This window comes from Propithecus coquereli, mitochondrion, assembly GCF_000956105.1.
Source record: "Propithecus coquereli mitochondrion, complete genome".
NCBI lineage: Eukaryota > Metazoa > Chordata > Mammalia > Primates > Indriidae > Propithecus > Propithecus coquereli.
Window position 1 is genome coordinate 1 of NC_011053.1, and position 17,104 is coordinate 17,104.

Sequence of the window (17,104 nt, forward strand, 5' to 3'; positions counted from 1 at the left end):
GTTAATGTAGCTTAAACTACCAAAGCAAAGCACTGAAAATGCTTAGACGGGTTAGCTAACCCCATAAACATATAGGTCTGGTCCTAGCCTTCTTATTAGTTATCAGTAGGATTACACATGCAAGTAACCGCATCCCAGTGAGAATGCCCTCCAGATCCTTACGATCAAAAGGAGCAGGCATCAAGCACGCCAGATGGCTGCTCACTACGCCTTGCTAAACCACACCCCCACGGGACACAGCAGTGACAAAACTTAAGCAATTAACGAAAGTTAGACTAAGCCATACTGATACTCAGGGTTGGTAAATTTCGTGCCAGCCACCGCGGTCATACGATTAACCCAAACTAATTTAACACGGCGTAAAGTGTGTTTAAGAGTACCCTTAAATAAAGTTAAATTTTATCTGAGCTGTAAAATGCTCCAGCTAAAAATAAAACAAACTACGAAAGTGACTTTAACACCCTGAAAACACGACAGCCAAGACCCAAACTGGGATTAGATACCCCACTATGCTTAGCCATAAACTTAAGTAGTTAACAAACAATACTACTCGCCAGAGTACTACAAGCAACAGCTCAAAACTCAAAGGACTTGGCGGTGCTTTATATCCCCCTAGAGGAGCCTGTTCTATAATCGATAAACCCCGATAAACCCTACCACTTCTTGCTAATTCAATCTATATACCGCCATCCCCAGCAAACCCTATCAAGGCCCTAAAGTAAGCGCAAGCATATTACATAAAAACGTTAGGTCAAGGTGTAGTCTATGAAGTGGAGAGAAATGGGCTACATTTTCTAATAACAGAACAGCACATACTACAACAACCTTTATGAAACTAAAGGCCGAAGGAGGATTTAGTAGTAAATTAAGAATAGAGAGCTTAATTGAATAGGGCCATGAAGCACGCACACACCGCCCGTCACCCTCCTCTAAACTTCTATTACCAATTCCTTAATTACCACTCAAAATACAAGAGGAGATAAGTCGTAACAAGGTAAGCATACTGGAAAGTGTGCTTGGAATACTCAAAGTGTAGCTTAACACTAAAGCACCCGGCTTACACCCAGAAGATTTCACAACAACGTGACCACTTTGAAACCAATACTAGCCTAACTTCACTCCTCTCAACAAATATAAAACACTCAACTAAATCATTTACCACAAATTATTAACAGTATAGGAGATAGAAATTTTACCTAGCGCTATAGTAACAGTACCGTAAGGGAAAGATGAAAGAATATCTTAAAGTACAAAAAAGCAAAGCCTACCCCTTGTACCTTTTGCATAATGACTTAACCAGAAGCAGCTTGACAAAAAGAATTTCAGTCAGAAGACCCGAAACTAGACGAGCTACTCACAGATAGTCATATAAGGACGCACTCACCTATGTAGCAAAATAGTGAAAAAATCTGCGAGTAGAGGTGAAAAGCCTAACGAGCCTAGTGATAGCTGGTTGTCCAGGAAAGAATTTTAGTTCAACCTTAAATTTACCCAAAGTACCTACTAAACCTAGCGTAAATTTAAAAGTTAATCTAAAGAGGAACAGCTCTTTAGATCAGGCTACAACCTTCAATAGAGAGTAAATAACTTTAACACCATTGTTGGCCTAAAAGCAGCCATCAACCAAGAAAGCGTTAAAGCTCAACACACAATACCCCTCAATTCCAACAATTCACACTAATCTCCTACTAATCAACTGGACCAACCTATTATCCAATAGGAGTAATACTGTTAATATAAGTAACAAGAATCCCCATTCTCCACAGCGCAAGCTTATATCAGACCGAATACTCACTGATAGTTAACAGCAAAGTAAAATAAAATATACCCTAGACACCTTACTTCAACAAACTGTTAACCCAACACAGGAGCGCATTAAGGAAAGATTTAAAAAAGTAAAAGGAACTCGGCAAAAACTAACCCCGCCTGTTTACCAAAAACATCACCTCCAGCATAACCAGTATTAGAGGCACTGCCTGCCCAGTGACACATGTTTAACGGCCGCGGTATCCTGACCGTGCAAAGGTAGCATAATCACTTGTTCTTTAATTAAGGACTCGAATGAATGGCCAAACGAGGGTTAAACTGTCTCTTACTTTAGATCAGTGAAATTGACTTCCCCGTGAAGAGGCGGGGATACAACAATAAGACGAGAAGACCCTATGGAGCTTAAATTAAATAACCCACACAGATACAAATAAACCTAGCCAACAGGCATAACTACTATCAACCCTTGGGTTAAAAATTTCGGTTGGGGTGACCTCGGAGCACAATAAAACCTCCGAACAATTTTAACCTAGACTTCACCAGTCAAAGCAAACTAAATTACCAACTGATCCAAACTAATTTGATCAACGGAACAAGTTACCCTAGGGATAACAGCGCAATCCTATTATAGAGTCCATATCGACAATAGGGTTTACGACCTCGATGTTGGATCAGGACACCCCAATGGTGTAACCGCTATTAACGGCCCGTTTGTTCAACGGTTAAAGTCCTACGTGATCTGAGTTCAGACCGGAGCGATCCAGGTCGGTTTCTATCTATTTAAACGCTTCTCCCAGTACGAAAGGACAAGAGAAACAGAGCCAACTTAACAAAGAGCCCTCAGTTAAATAGATGAAGTAAACTTAATCTAACATACCACTAAAATTCTGCCCAAAACCAGGGCTTGTTAAGATGGCAGAGCCCGGCAATTGCATAAAACTTAAGACTTTATAAACCAGAGGTTCAATTCCTCTTCTTAACATACATGTTCACACTCAACCTCCTCCTACTAATTATTCCTATCCTACTTGCCATAGCCTTTCTAATCTTAATTGAACGCAAAATCTTAGGATACATACAACTCCGCAAGGGCCCTAACATCGTAGGACCCCATGGTCTCCTCCAACCCTTTGCCGATGCTATAAAACTATTTATCAAAGAACCACTACGCCCCCTAACCTCCTCTACACTACTTTATATCACCGCACCAACACTAGCCCTATTTATTGCCCTAATCATATGAACACCCCTACCCCTACCACAACCCTTAATCAATATAAATATAGGAGTTCTATTTATACTAGCTACATCCAGCTTAGCAGTATACTCCATCCTCTGATCAGGATGGGCTTCTAATTCAAAATATGCCCTTATCGGAGCCCTACGAGCAGTAGCACAAACAATTTCATATGAAGTCACTCTAGCCATTATCCTCCTATCCATCCTCCTAATAAATGGATCATTTACTCTTTCCACCCTTATTATCACTCAAGAATTCACATGGCTCATTATCCCATCCTGACCACTAGCCATAATATGGTTTGTATCCACCCTAGCAGAAACCAATCGAGCCCCCTTCGATCTAACAGAAGGAGAATCAGAGTTAGTCTCAGGATTTAATGTAGAATACGCTGCAGGCCCTTTTGCCCTATTCTTCATAGCAGAGTACACAAACATTATTATAATAAATGTCCTAACCACAACTCTATTCCTAGGAACACTATATAACCCTTACATACCACAAGCATACTCCACAATATTCGCTACTAAAGCCCTCCTTTTAATCACGCTATTTTTATGGGTACGAGCATCATATCCACGATTCCGATACGATCAACTTATACATTTACTATGAAAAAATTTCCTACCACTGACCCTAGCACTATGTATATGGTACATTTCCCTTCCTATTCTATCATCGGGTATTCCACCCCAAATATAGAAATATGTCTGACAAAAGAGTTACTTTGATAGAGTAAATAATAGAGGTTCAAATCCTCTTATTTCTAGAACAATAGGAATTGAACCTACCCCTAAGAATTCAAAATTCTTCGTGCTACCCAAAATACACCACATTCTACACAGTAAGGTCAGCTAAATAAGCTATCGGGCCCATACCCCGAAAATGTTGGTTTATATCCTTCCCGTACTAATCAACCCCACTGCCCTAATACCAATTACCCTAACTATCTTTACAGGAACTATACTTACAATAATCAGCTCTCACTGACTTCTAATCTGAATAGGACTAGAAATAAATATACTAGCCATCATTCCAGTCCTCGCAAAAAAAACTAATCCCCGATCTACAGAAGCCGCCACCAAATACTTCCTAACACAAGCAACAGCTTCCATACTACTTATAATAACCATCGTCATCAACGCTATACATACCGGCCAATGAAACATTACCAATACTCATAACCCGCTTACCTCCCTTACAATTATCATCGCACTAACAATAAAACTAGGGATAACCCCATTCCATTTCTGAGTCCCCGAAGTAACCCAAGGAGTCACACTAATAGCAGGAATACTTCTCCTAACATGACAAAAACTAGCCCCAATCTCTATCATAATACAAATTTACCCATCAATAAACATAAATATCCTCCTAGCATTCGCCTTATTATCAGTTCTAGTAGGAGGTTGAGGAGGACTAAACCAAACCCAATTACGAAAAATCCTAGCCTACTCATCCATCGCCCACATAGGCTGAATAATAGCCGTCCTAATATTCTGCCCATCCCTAACAATCCTAAACTTACTAATTTATCTAATATTAACCATCACCTTATTCACCATACTCAATATCAACACAAATACCACCACACTCACCCTATCAATCCTATGAAACAAAAGCCCAACAATTACTCTAATAATCCTAACATCCCTTCTATCCCTAGGAGGACTACCACCACTCACAGGCTTCCTGCCCAAATGGGTAATCGTACAAGAACTAACAAAAAACAACAACATCATTATAGCCACAATCATAGTAATCATAGCACTCCTAAATCTTTACTTCTACATACGACTAATCTATTCTACCTCCCTAACAATGTTCCCCACATTCAACAACATAAAAATAAAATGACAATTCCAAACAACAAAATACACACTATTTTTACCACCATTAATTGCCCTATCTACCCTATCCCTCCCCTTATCACCAATTCTACTAACATTAAGCTAGAAATTTAGGTTAAGTAGACCAAGAGCCTTCAAAGCCCTAAGAAAGTAAACAATACTTAATTTCTGCTAATAAGGACTGCAAGACTCTATCCTACATCAATTGGACGCAAACCAATTACTTTATTTAAGCTAAATCCTCACCTAGACTGGTGGGCTCCAACCCCACGAAAATTTAGTTAACAGCTAAATACCCTAGTCAACTGGCTTCAATCTACTTCTCCCGCCGCCAGGGGAAAAAAGGCGGGAGAAGCCCCGGCAGAATTGAAGCTGCTTCTTTGAATTTGCAATTCAATATGAAAATTCACCTCAGAGCTGGTAAAAAGAGGGTTACCTCTGTCTTTAGATTTACAGTCCAATGCCTCTATCTCAGCCATTTTACCAATACTTATGTTCATCAACCGTTGATTATACTCAACAAACCATAAAGATATCGGAACTCTTTACTTATTATTTGGAGCCTGAGCAGGTATAGTAGGAACAGCCCTCAGCCTCCTTATTCGTGCGGAACTTGGCCAACCAGGAACTCTATTAGGAGACGACCAAATTTATAATGTGATTGTCACGGCCCATGCTTTCGTCATAATCTTCTTTATAGTAATACCTATTATAATTGGTGGCTTCGGTAATTGATTAGTCCCTCTAATAATTGGAGCGCCTGATATAGCATTTCCTCGAATAAACAACATGAGCTTCTGACTCCTACCCCCATCCTTTCTTCTCCTTCTTGCTTCCTCAATAGTAGAAGCTGGTGCAGGGACAGGGTGAACAGTATATCCACCCCTAGCAGGAAATTTAGCCCATGCAGGAGCTTCCGTAGACCTAACCATCTTCTCCCTACATCTAGCAGGAGTATCTTCTATTTTAGGGGCTATTAACTTCATCACCACAGTAATTAACATAAAACCCCCAGCCATATCACAATACCAAACCCCCTTATTTGTATGATCTGTAATAATTACAGCTGTACTCCTACTACTATCTTTACCAGTCTTAGCAGCAGGTATTACAATACTCTTAACTGACCGCAACCTAAATACTACTTTCTTCGATCCTGCTGGAGGTGGAGATCCTATTTTATATCAACACTTATTCTGATTCTTCGGACACCCCGAAGTATATATTCTAATTCTACCTGGTTTCGGAATAATCTCTCATATCGTCACATATTATTCAGGCAAAAAAGAACCATTCGGGTATATGGGTATAGTTTGAGCCATAATATCCATTGGCTTCTTAGGCTTTATTGTGTGAGCTCACCATATATTCACAGTTGGTATGGACGTAGACACCCGCGCATACTTCACATCAGCTACTATAATCATCGCTATCCCCACGGGCGTAAAAGTCTTCAGCTGATTAGCTACATTACATGGCGGCAATATCAAATGATCACCTGCCATATTATGAGCTCTAGGCTTTATCTTCCTATTTACGGTTGGAGGACTAACAGGAATTGTACTTGCCAACTCATCTTTAGATATTGTCCTTCACGACACATACTACGTAGTAGCACATTTCCATTATGTATTGTCAATAGGAGCAGTTTTCGCTATCATAGGAGGATTTGCACACTGATTCCCTCTATTCTCAGGTTATACGCTAGATGACACTTGAGCAAAGATTCACTTTGCAATCATATTTGTAGGCGTAAATATAACCTTTTTCCCTCAACACTTCCTAGGCCTATCCGGAATACCACGACGCTATTCAGACTATCCCGATGCTTATACAATATGAAATACCGTATCATCCATTGGCTCTTTCATCTCCTTAACAGCAGTAATACTAATAATTTTTATAATCTGAGAAGCTTTTGCTTCAAAACGAGAAGTCCTAATAGTAGAACTCACACCAACAAATCTAGAGTGACTACACGGCTGTCCTCCACCTTACCATACATTCGAAGAACCCGCATATGTAAAGATACCCTAAGAAAGGAAGGAATCGAACCCTCTATAACTGGTTTCAAGCCAACCCCATAACCACTATGACTTTCTCCATTCAAGATATTAGTAAAACAATTACATAACTTTGTCAAAGTTAACTTATAGGTTGAACCCCTATATATCTTCATGGCTTATCCAGTTCAATTGGGATTTCAGGATGCTGCTTCCCCCATCATGGAAGAGCTCCTATACTTTCATGATCATACTTTAATAATTGTATTCCTAATTAGTTCTCTAGTTCTCTATATCATCTCTCTAATACTCACCACCAAACTCATACACACCAGCACCATGGACGCACAAGAAGTAGAAACAGTATGAACTATCCTACCTGCAATCATTCTAATTCTTATCGCCCTCCCATCCCTACGTATCCTATACATAATGGATGAAATCACTACTCCTTCATTAACCCTTAAAACCATAGGTCATCAATGGTACTGAAGCTATGAATACACAGATTACGAAGATCTGTCTTTCGACTCATACATAGTTCCATCATCGGACCTCAAGCCCGGAGAACTTCGTCTGCTCGAAGTAGACAACCGAGTTGTACTACCTACAGAACTATCAATTCGAATACTTATCTCTTCAGAAGACGTATTACACTCATGAGCCGTACCCTCACTAGGTGTAAAAACAGATGCTATCCCGGGGCGCCTAAACCAAGCAACCTTAATGACTTCGCGTCCTGGCATCTATTATGGCCAATGCTCAGAAATTTGCGGCGCAAACCACAGCTTCATACCCATCGTACTCGAGCTAGTCCCCCTAAAACATTTCGAGGAGTGATTGTTATCTATATTTTAACATCACCGTGAAGCTAACTAGCATTAACCTTTTAAGTTAAAGACTGAAAGCTCAAATCTTTCCACAGTGAGATGCCCCAACTAGATACATCAACATGACTTATTACAATTCTTTCGATGATCTTAACCCTGTTTATCATTTTTCAACTAAAAGTCTCAAAATTTAACTACCCATTAAACCCGGAACTAAAAACTATTAGCATAAATAAACATGTAAGCCCTTGAGAAACAAAATGAACGAAAATCTATTTGCCTCTTTCATTACCCCAACAATTGTAGGAATCCCTATTGTGATTCTAATCATTGCAATCCCTAGTATTCTATTCCCTTCACCCACCCGTCTTATTACCAGCCGATTGACTTCTTTACAGCAATGACTCATTCAACTAGTATTAAAACAACTAATAATGATACACAGCATTAAAGGACGAACCTGATCACTTATATTAATTTCACTAATCCTATTTATCGGATCAACCAACTTACTAGGTCTATTACCCCACTCATTCACCCCTACCACTCAACTATCAATGAACTTAGGCATGGCCATTCCACTATGAGCTGCCGCAGTCATTACAGGCTTTCGCCATAAAACAAAAATATCCTTGGCCCATCTACTACCACAAGGAACACCAGTTCCCCTTATCCCTATACTAGTAATTATTGAAACCATTAGCCTTTTCATTCAACCTATAGCATTGGCCGTACGATTGACAGCCAACATTACAGCAGGCCATCTACTCATACACTTAATTGGCGGAGCCACCTTAGTATTAACCTCAATCAGTCCTGCCACTGCTTCAATTACATTTATTATTCTCATTCTCCTTACAATCCTTGAATTTGCCGTCGCCCTAATTCAAGCCTACGTTTTTACCCTACTAGTTAGCCTTTATCTACACGACAACACCTAATGACCCACCAAACCCACGCCTACCACATAGTTAACCCCAGTCCCTGACCCCTCACAGGAGCCCTCTCCGCCCTTCTAATAACATCCGGCCTTGCCATATGATTCCACCACAACTCCAATACTCTCCTCACCCTAGGACTACTAACCAATTTATTAACTATATACCAGTGATGACGTGATGTTGTGCGAGAAGGAACATTCCAAGGACATCATACCCAAGCTGTCCAAAAAGGTCTACGATATGGGATAATCCTATTCATCATCTCAGAGATTTTCTTCTTCGCAGGCTTCTTTTGAGCCTTCTACCATTCCAGCCTAGCCCCCACTCCCGAACTAGGCGGCTGTTGACCCCCAACAGGCATTCACCCACTAAATCCTCTTGAAGTACCATTACTCAACACAGCCGTCCTACTGGCTTCAGGCGTATCCATTACTTGAGCCCACCATGATTTAATAGAAGGCAACCGAACACATATACTTCAAGCCCTACTAATCACTATTTCCCTAGGCATCTATTTTACACTTCTCCAAGCCTCCGAATATTTCGAAACATCTTTCACAATTTCGGACGGAGTCTATGGCTCAACTTTCTTTATGGCAACCGGCTTTCACGGATTACATGTAATTATCGGATCAACTTTCCTAACTGTCTGTTTCTTTCGTCAACTAAAATTTCACTTCACATCCAATCATCATTTTGGATTCGAAGCAGCAGCCTGATACTGACATTTCGTTGACGTAGTATGACTATTCCTCTACGTTTCTATCTATTGATGAGGATCCTATTCTTTTAGTATTAACCCAGTACAATTGACTTCCAATCAATTAGTTTCGGCGAAACCCGAAAAAGAATAATAAATCTCTCTCTGACTTTAATAATTGATATTTTCCTAGCCTTACTACTCGTAGTAATCGCATTCTGACTTCCACAACTAAACGTCTACACAGAAAAATATAGCTCTTATGAATGCGGCTTTGACCCAATAGAATCTGCCCGCTTACCATTCTCTATAAAATTCTTCCTGGTAGCCATTACATTCCTCCTATTCGACCTAGAAATTGCTCTTCTCCTACCGCTCCCCTGAGCATCCCAAACAATCAACCTAAATCTTATACTAACAGTAGCCCTTCTACTAATTTCCATTCTGGCAGCAGGCCTAGCCTACGAATGGTCCCAGAAAGGGCTAGAATGAGAAGAATAGTATGGTAGTTAGTTTAAACTAAAATAAATGATTTCGACTCATTAGATTATGACCCACCCATAACTACTAACATGCCCTCAATCTTTATCAATATTATTCTGGCCTTTGCCACCGCCCTTTTAGGTACATTGGTGTTTCGCTCCCACCTAATATCCTCACTTCTATGTCTAGAGGGCATAATACTCTCCATATTTATCTTAAGCACCCTTATTATCCTAAATATACATTTCACAATATCCTTCATAATACCTATTCTATTACTAGTCTTCGCAGCATGCGAAGCAGCCGTAGGCCTGGCTCTTTTGGTTATAGTCTCCAACACATATGGCCTAGACTATATCCAAAACCTCAATCTCCTTCAATGCTAAAAATCATTGTCCCAACAATTATATTATTCCCAGTAACTTGATACTCAAACAACTCTAAAATCTGAATCAACACAACCTCCTACAGCTTATTAATCAGCTTCATAGGCCTATCCTTCCTAAACCAGCCTAACAACAACAGCAATAACTTCTCTATAAACTTTTTCTCCGATCCACTATCATCGCCACTTCTAATTTTAACAATATGATTATTACCTCTTATAATTATAGCAAGCCAATACCACCTCAAAAAAGAACCCTGACTTCGCAAAAAGTCCTATCTATCCATACTAATCTCCCTACAAATATTCCTAGTTATAACATTCACCGCCAATGAACTAATCCTATTCTACATTCTATTTGAAGCTACATTAATTCCAACTCTTATCATCATCACCCGCTGAGGTAACCAGACAGAACGACTAAATGCAGGATTATACTTCCTATTTTACACCCTCATTGGATCCCTACCACTTCTCGTAGCACTAATCCACTTACAAAACTCTATAGGCTCACTAAACCTTCTAACAATAAATTTTTGACTCAAAGAATTACCCAACTCATGATCAAGCAATCTACTATGAATAGCATGCATTATAGCATTTATAGTCAAAATACCACTATATGGTTTCCACCTGTGACTACCAAAAGCCCATGTAGAAGCACCCATTGCTGGCTCAATAGTCCTTGCAGCCGTACTCCTAAAACTAGGTGGTTATGGTATAATACGAATTACTATCATCCTTGATCCTACAACAAAAGCTATAGCATATCCATTCCTTATACTATGCTTATGAGGGATAATTATAACTAGCTCTATCTGCCTACGACAGACAGACCTAAAATCACTCATTGCCTACTCATCCGTCAGTCACATAGCATTAGTCATCGTAGCTATTCTCATCCAAACTCCATGAAGTTTCATGGGAGCAACAGCCCTAATGATCGCCCATGGACTTACATCATCCATACTATTCTGCCTTGCCAACTCAAACTATGAACGAATCCACAGCCGAACCATATTATTAGCACGAGGACTTCAAACCCTTCTACCCCTCATAGCAACCTGATGACTACTAGCAAGCTTAACCAACCTAGCTCTACCCCCCTCCATTAATCTAATCGGGGAATTATTTGTAATAATAGCATCCTTCTCATGGTCAAATATTTCAATCATCCTAATAGGCTTAAACATATTAATCACCGCCCTCTACTCCCTTTACATACTAATCACCACACAACGAGGAAAACCTACATTCCATACACATAACCTCAACCCTTCATTCACACGAGAAAACACCCTAATATCCATACATATACTTCCCCTACTATTCCTCACCCTAAATCCCAAAACTATCCTAGGCCCAACATTATGTAGATATAGTTTAAACAAAACACTAGATTGTGAATCCAGCAATAGAAGCTCAAACCCTCTTATCTACCGAGAAAGAAACACAAGAACTGCTAATTCTTAACTCCATACATAAAAATATGGCTTCCTCAACTTTTAAAGGATAAGAGTTATCCGTTGGTCTTAGGAACCAAAAAATTGGTGCAACTCCAAATAAAAGTAATAAATTTATTCTCCTCCCTCACCCTAATCACACTTACAATCCTAGCCCTACCAATCGCTATAAATTTAACTAATTACAAAAACGCCCCCTTCGCACTTCACGTGAAATCTTCTATCGCATGCGCCTTCATTACCAGCCTTATTCCAACCACACTATTCATATTCTCAGGACAAGAAATAATTATCTCCAACTGACACTGAATAACAATTCAAACCCTAAAACTGTCCCTTAGCTTCAAACTAGACCATTTCTCCATTCTATTTGTACCAGTAGCACTATTCGTCACATGATCTATTATAGAATTCTCAATATGATACATAAACACTGACCCCAACATTAATCAATTCTTCAAATATCTCCTTATATTTCTTATCACTATAATAATCCTAGTAACAGCTAACAACCTGTTCCAACTATTTATCGGCTGAGAAGGAGTCGGTATTATATCATTCCTATTAATCGGCTGATGGTACGGACGAACCGATGCAAATACAGCAGCCCTACAAGCAATCCTGTACAATCGTATTGGGGACATTGGATTTATCCTAGCCATAGCATGATTTCTATTATATTCAAACACATGAGAATTTCAACAAATATTTATACTAAATCAAGACCCTAATATCATTCCACTGATCGGTTTACTCCTAGCAGCCACCGGAAAGTCCGCCCAATTCGGATTACATCCATGACTACCATCAGCAATAGAGGGCCCAACTCCAGTATCAGCCCTACTCCATTCCAGCACAATAGTCGTAGCAGGAATTTTCCTCCTAATTCGATTTTACCCTATAATAGAAAATAACAAAACCATCCAAACCATAGCACTATGCCTTGGCGCTATCACCACACTATTCACAGCAATATGCGCTCTCACACAAAACGACATTAAAAAAATTGTAGCCTTCTCCACTTCCAGCCAACTAGGCCTAATAATAGTTACCATCGGCATTAACCAACCCCATTTAGCCTTCCTCCATATCTGCAACCACGCATTCTTCAAAGCCATACTCTTCATATGCTCCGGATCCATTATCCATAACTTAAATGACGAACAAGATATTCGAAAAATAGGAGGCTTATTTAAAGCCATGCCCTTCACATCCTCATCCCTTATCATTGGAAGCCTTGCACTAACGGGCATGCCCTTTCTAACAGGCTTCTACTCAAAAGACCTAATCATTGAATCCGCAAACACCTCAAACACCAACGCCTGAGCCCTAGTAATTACACTAATTGCCACTTCCTTAACTGCCATCTACAGCACACGAATCATCTTCTACGTATTAACAAATCAACCTCGATTCACAACCACAATTAATATCAATGAAAACAACCCTCTATTAATCAACTCAATTAAACGCCTAGCATTTGGTAGCATTTTCGCTGGATTCTTCTTATCCTATAACACCCCTCCCATAAACTTACCACAAATAACAATGCCCACTTACCTAAAATTAACAGCCCTGATAGTAACCATCACAGGATTTGCCTTAGCAATAGAACTAAACCTTATAACAAAGAACCTAAAATTCAAACTTCCCTCAAACATATTCAAATTCTCAGAACAACTAGGATATTTCCCAACTACCATGCACCGCCTTATACCATCACTCAACCTAAACATGAGCCAAAAAACGGCATCCCTATTACTAGACCTAATCTGACTAGAAAAAACAATACCAAAAAACCTATCTCACCTACAAATAACCACTTCAATTGTAGTATCCAATCAAAAAGGCCTCATTAAACTATACTTTTTTACATTCCTGACCTCTATCCTCCTGACCACCCTCTTAATCATTTAACAATCCACACCTACCCCCGAATAATCTCAATAACAATTAAAACACTAACAAACAAAGACCACGCAGCAACCATAACAAATCAACTAGTCTTGCCATAAAGAGCTGTAACTCCCAAAGAATCCTCACGAACTACACCAATCTCCTTATCTACAAACATAACTCAATTCTCCAAACCAACAAAACCAACTCCACCTAACCCCTCATACCCAACCATTAACATTATCATCAACAACTCCATCATTAACCCTAACAACAAAGCTCCCCAAATAACAACACTAGATCCCCAAGTCTCAGGGTACTCCTCAGTAGCTATAGCAGTAGTATAACCAAAAACCACAAGCATTCCCCCTAAATAAATTAAAAATACCATCAAACCCACAAAAGAACCCCCAAAATTTATAACTATGCCACAACCCACAGCCCCACTAACAATAAGTCCAACACCACCATAAATAGGTGAAGGCTTTGAAGAAAAACTCATAAACCCTAATACAAAACCAACACTCAACATAAACACAACATAAGCCATAGTTCCTACATGGAGTTAAACCATGACTAATGACATGAAAAATCATCGTTGTATTTCAACTACAAAAACTTTAATGACCAACATCCGAAAAAACCACCCTCTAATCAAAATTATAAACAGTTCATTTATTGACCTTCCAGCTCCATCTAATATCTCCTCATGATGAAACTTCGGCTCCCTTCTAGGAGCCTGTCTAGCCCTCCAGATTATTACAGGGTTATTCCTAGCAATACACTACACAGCAGACACAACAACTGCATTCTCCTCCGTTACCCATATCTGCCGAGACGTAAACTACGGGTGAGTAATTCGATACCTCCACGCCAACGGAGCATCTATATTCTTCCTATGTTTATTCATCCATGTAGGCCGAGGACTATACTACGGCTCTTTCGTACTATCAGAAACTTGAAACATCGGAATTATTCTACTCTTCACGGTAATAGCCACAGCCTTTATAGGGTATGTCCTCCCATGAGGACAAATATCCTTCTGAGGCGCCACAGTAATTACCAACCTACTTTCAGCAATCCCCTACATCGGCACCAACCTAGTCGAATGGATCTGAGGCGGTTTCTCCGTCGATAAAGCTACACTAACCCGATTCTTCGCTTTCCACTTTATCTTACCTTTCATTATCACAGCCTTAGTCATAGTGCACCTCCTCTTTCTCCACGAAACAGGATCTAATAACCCACTAGGCATTCCATCAAACCCCGACAAAATCCCATTCCACCCTTACTACACAATTAAAGACCTACTAGGACTTATTCTCCTCATTCTCCCACTCATAACCCTAGTATTCTTTTCTCCCGACCTCCTAGGAGACCCTGACAACTACACCCCAGCCAACCCCCTCAGCACTCCACCCCATATTAAACCAGAGTGATACTTCCTATTTGCCTATGCTATCCTACGATCCATTCCCAACAAACTAGGAGGAGTACTAGCCCTAATCTTCTCCATCTTAATTCTAGCTATTATCCCCTTACTCCAAACAGCTAAACAACAAAGCATGATATTCCGACCTCTAAGCCAATGCCTATTCTGAATCCTAGTAGCCGACCTATTCACCCTTACCTGAATTGGAGGGCAACCCGTTGAACACCCTTTCATCACCATCGGCCAAGCAGCATCTATCCTATATTTCTCCCTTATCCTCATTGCTATACCAACAGTAAGCCTAATAGAAAATAAAATACTTAAGTGATAGAGCCCTTGTAGTACATCTAATACCCCGGTCTTGTAAACCGGAAATGGAGAATCCCTCTCCCCAGGGCATCTCAAGGAAGAAGCACCAGCCCCACCTTCAGCCCCCAAAGCTGAAATTCTATTTAAACTACTCCTTGCAAAATTAGGAAAACACCCCCATTAATTATAACTGCGATAAACCGCCCTATGTACGTCGTGCATTCTGCGCCTTTCCCCATATATTATGCATGGGTACATATTATGCATAATCTTACATGGCACATATTATGTATATCGTACATACAACTCCAGCCCACATGCTTATAAGCATGTACATTGTCCCTATTGATCGTGCATAAAACACTCTATGTGTAACTCAATACCAAATCTGTACCCCATGGCTATCCACAACCTAATCAATCGCTTGATTTTATAAGGCTCATAAGTTTATTAATCGGATATAGCACATCTCTACATTAATCGGACAAGGCACATATCAAGTTCGATATTTCTCGTCAAAACGGATAATCACCCGTATTATTCCTAGTGGAACTACCATCCTCCGTGAAACCATCAACCCGCTCACATAATGCTCCTCTTCTCGCTCCGGGCCCATAAAACTTGGGGGTAGCTATACTGAAACTATACCTGGCATCTGGTTCTTACTTCAGGGCCATAACAAGTTCGGTCACTCATTCGTTCCTCTTAAATAAGACATCTCGATGGTTCAATTCCTATTTAGTCCGTGACCTTGGCATCAGTTGAATTGTGGTGCCTCTGGTATCTTTTAATTTTCGGGGATGCTTGGACTCACCATTGGCCTACGCCGGCCCGCGTCCAGGTGCACTTATTGTAGCTGGACTAAGCATGTACCTTCTTTATCCTCATAATTATCATAGGGGCTATTTAATCCATGCTCGAAGGACATAGAACTCTTAAACAGCTCATGTGTATACGCATGCACATGAACTGCACGTACGAACGCACGTATACACGTACGAACGCACGTATACACGCATACACGCATACACGCATACACGCATACACGCATACACGCATACACGCATACACGTATACACGTATACACGTATACACGTATACACGTATACACGTATACACGTATACACGTATACACGTATACACGTATACACGTATACACGCATACACGCATACACGCATACACGCATACACGCATACACGCATACACGCATACACGCATACACGCATACACGCATACACGCATACACGCATACACGCATACACGCATACACGCATACACGCATACACGCATACACGCATACACGCATACACGCATACACGCATACACGCATACACGCATACACGCACGCGTTAATTTAATACCCAGTTATCTTAGACAAACCCCCCTACCCCCCGTTCTAAATTTTTCACAGATTTGGTACATTCGCCCTTGCCAAACCCCAAAAACAAGAGCTTCCCGCACTGCCTACTCAACTAGAACTGTTATTAACTACTAAATCAGTATTGTAAAATTATTAACCTACCCAACTTTTTCAAAAATAATTCTTTTTAAGACATCTAAAACCTTGGCTGACATGTCAGTATTGTTCAAAGGCTTTCCAACCTTTTGAAATTAATTTCAAACACTTAAACCCAACTGTAAATTTAACTATAACTCCAATCACCTTTTACCCAGCTAACCCAAAACACTACCCCAGAATCACCATCACACCTATCACACTATAACCAAACCCGTATCCTCTTTCCATTCTACCTTCATACTGACATGACACCCAAGACCCCACCACGACTAGCACAAACAAAAA

General features: G+C 40.1%; 13 protein-coding genes and 24 non-coding genes across 37 annotated transcripts, besides 2 other annotated features; 28 read left to right on the plus strand and 9 right to left on the minus strand. All coding sequences in view use genetic code 2, as the record gives it.

The window, feature by feature from the left end:
• Positions 1–70, plus strand: KEG82_t01. Its single transcript has one exon. It is a non-coding gene; the product is annotated as a tRNA-Phe (tRNA).
• KEG82_r02 lies at positions 71–1,026 on the plus strand. Its single transcript has one exon. It is a non-coding gene; the product is annotated as a s-rRNA (ribosomal RNA).
• On the plus strand, positions 1,027–1,096 carry KEG82_t02. Its single transcript has one exon. It is a non-coding gene; the product is annotated as a tRNA-Val (tRNA).
• A 1-nt stretch (position 1,097) lies between these two features.
• Positions 1,098–2,673, plus strand: KEG82_r01. Its single transcript has one exon. It is a non-coding gene; the product is annotated as a l-rRNA (ribosomal RNA).
• On the plus strand, positions 2,674–2,749 carry KEG82_t03. Its single transcript has one exon. It is a non-coding gene; the product is annotated as a tRNA-Leu (tRNA).
• Positions 2,750–2,752: 3 nt separating this feature from the next.
• Positions 2,753–3,707, plus strand: ND1 (NADH dehydrogenase subunit 1). Its single transcript has one exon. A coding segment is annotated over exon 1 (955 nt).
• On the plus strand, positions 3,708–3,776 carry KEG82_t04. Its single transcript has one exon. It is a non-coding gene; the product is annotated as a tRNA-Ile (tRNA).
• On the minus strand, positions 3,774–3,847 carry KEG82_t05. Its single transcript has one exon. It is a non-coding gene; the product is annotated as a tRNA-Gln (tRNA).
• Positions 3,848–3,850: 3 nt separating this feature from the next.
• KEG82_t06 lies at positions 3,851–3,919 on the plus strand. The gene has a single exon. It is a non-coding gene; the product is annotated as a tRNA-Met (tRNA).
• ND2 (NADH dehydrogenase subunit 2) lies at positions 3,920–4,961 on the plus strand. The gene has a single exon. A coding segment is annotated over exon 1 (1,042 nt).
• On the plus strand, positions 4,962–5,028 carry KEG82_t07. The gene has a single exon. It is a non-coding gene; the product is annotated as a tRNA-Trp (tRNA).
• A 4-nt stretch (positions 5,029–5,032) lies between these two features.
• On the minus strand, positions 5,033–5,101 carry KEG82_t08. Its single transcript has one exon. It is a non-coding gene; the product is annotated as a tRNA-Ala (tRNA).
• A 2-nt stretch (positions 5,102–5,103) lies between these two features.
• On the minus strand, positions 5,104–5,176 carry KEG82_t09. The gene has a single exon. It is a non-coding gene; the product is annotated as a tRNA-Asn (tRNA).
• Positions 5,177–5,209: an origin of replication.
• On the minus strand, positions 5,210–5,276 carry KEG82_t10. Its single transcript has one exon. It is a non-coding gene; the product is annotated as a tRNA-Cys (tRNA).
• KEG82_t11 lies at positions 5,276–5,342 on the minus strand. The gene has a single exon. It is a non-coding gene; the product is annotated as a tRNA-Tyr (tRNA).
• Positions 5,343–5,349: 7 nt separating this feature from the next.
• On the plus strand, positions 5,350–6,894 carry COX1 (cytochrome c oxidase subunit I). Its single transcript has one exon. The coding sequence runs from the start codon at positions 5,350–5,352 to the stop codon at positions 6,892–6,894; it is 1,545 nt and encodes a 514-aa protein (YP_002004583.1).
• On the minus strand, positions 6,891–6,962 carry KEG82_t12. The gene has a single exon. It is a non-coding gene; the product is annotated as a tRNA-Ser (tRNA).
• Positions 6,963–6,965: 3 nt separating this feature from the next.
• Positions 6,966–7,034, plus strand: KEG82_t13. Its single transcript has one exon. It is a non-coding gene; the product is annotated as a tRNA-Asp (tRNA).
• Positions 7,035–7,718, plus strand: COX2 (cytochrome c oxidase subunit II). The gene has a single exon. It carries the CDS (start codon positions 7,035–7,037, stop codon positions 7,716–7,718), a length of 684 nt encoding a protein of 227 aa, YP_002004584.1.
• Positions 7,719–7,721: 3 nt separating this feature from the next.
• On the plus strand, positions 7,722–7,788 carry KEG82_t14. Its single transcript has one exon. It is a non-coding gene; the product is annotated as a tRNA-Lys (tRNA).
• A 1-nt stretch (position 7,789) lies between these two features.
• On the plus strand, positions 7,790–7,996 carry ATP8 (ATP synthase F0 subunit 8). Its single transcript has one exon. It carries the CDS (start codon positions 7,790–7,792, stop codon positions 7,994–7,996), a length of 207 nt encoding a protein of 68 aa, YP_002004585.1.
• ATP6 (ATP synthase F0 subunit 6) lies at positions 7,951–8,631 on the plus strand. The gene has a single exon. The coding sequence runs from the start codon at positions 7,951–7,953 to the stop codon at positions 8,629–8,631; it is 681 nt and encodes a 226-aa protein (YP_002004586.1).
• On the plus strand, positions 8,631–9,414 carry COX3 (cytochrome c oxidase subunit III). Its single transcript has one exon. A coding segment is annotated over exon 1 (784 nt).
• On the plus strand, positions 9,415–9,484 carry KEG82_t15. The gene has a single exon. It is a non-coding gene; the product is annotated as a tRNA-Gly (tRNA).
• ND3 (NADH dehydrogenase subunit 3) lies at positions 9,485–9,832 on the plus strand. Its single transcript has one exon. The coding sequence runs from the start codon at positions 9,485–9,487 to the stop codon at positions 9,830–9,832; it is 348 nt and encodes a 115-aa protein (YP_002004588.1).
• A 2-nt stretch (positions 9,833–9,834) lies between these two features.
• Positions 9,835–9,902, plus strand: KEG82_t16. Its single transcript has one exon. It is a non-coding gene; the product is annotated as a tRNA-Arg (tRNA).
• A 1-nt stretch (position 9,903) lies between these two features.
• On the plus strand, positions 9,904–10,200 carry ND4L (NADH dehydrogenase subunit 4L). Its single transcript has one exon. The coding sequence runs from the start codon at positions 9,904–9,906 to the stop codon at positions 10,198–10,200; it is 297 nt and encodes a 98-aa protein (YP_002004589.1).
• Positions 10,194–11,576, plus strand: ND4 (NADH dehydrogenase subunit 4). Its single transcript has one exon. It carries the CDS (start codon positions 10,194–10,196, stop codon positions 11,574–11,576), a length of 1,383 nt encoding a protein of 460 aa, YP_002004590.1.
• On the plus strand, positions 11,572–11,640 carry KEG82_t17. Its single transcript has one exon. It is a non-coding gene; the product is annotated as a tRNA-His (tRNA).
• Positions 11,641–11,700, plus strand: KEG82_t18. Its single transcript has one exon. It is a non-coding gene; the product is annotated as a tRNA-Ser (tRNA).
• On the plus strand, positions 11,701–11,770 carry KEG82_t19. Its single transcript has one exon. It is a non-coding gene; the product is annotated as a tRNA-Leu (tRNA).
• On the plus strand, positions 11,771–13,579 carry ND5 (NADH dehydrogenase subunit 5). Its single transcript has one exon. It carries the CDS (start codon positions 11,771–11,773, stop codon positions 13,577–13,579), a length of 1,809 nt encoding a protein of 602 aa, YP_002004591.1.
• A 10-nt stretch (positions 13,580–13,589) lies between these two features.
• Positions 13,590–14,108, minus strand: ND6 (NADH dehydrogenase subunit 6). Its single transcript has one exon. It carries the CDS (start codon positions 14,106–14,108, stop codon positions 13,590–13,592), a length of 519 nt encoding a protein of 172 aa, YP_002004592.1.
• KEG82_t20 lies at positions 14,109–14,177 on the minus strand. The gene has a single exon. It is a non-coding gene; the product is annotated as a tRNA-Glu (tRNA).
• Positions 14,178–14,181: 4 nt separating this feature from the next.
• CYTB (cytochrome b) lies at positions 14,182–15,321 on the plus strand. Its single transcript has one exon. It carries the CDS (start codon positions 14,182–14,184, stop codon positions 15,319–15,321), a length of 1,140 nt encoding a protein of 379 aa, YP_002004593.1.
• A 1-nt stretch (position 15,322) lies between these two features.
• Positions 15,323–15,389, plus strand: KEG82_t21. Its single transcript has one exon. It is a non-coding gene; the product is annotated as a tRNA-Thr (tRNA).
• Positions 15,390–15,391: 2 nt separating this feature from the next.
• Positions 15,392–15,457, minus strand: KEG82_t22. The gene has a single exon. It is a non-coding gene; the product is annotated as a tRNA-Pro (tRNA).
• Positions 15,458–17,104: a D loop.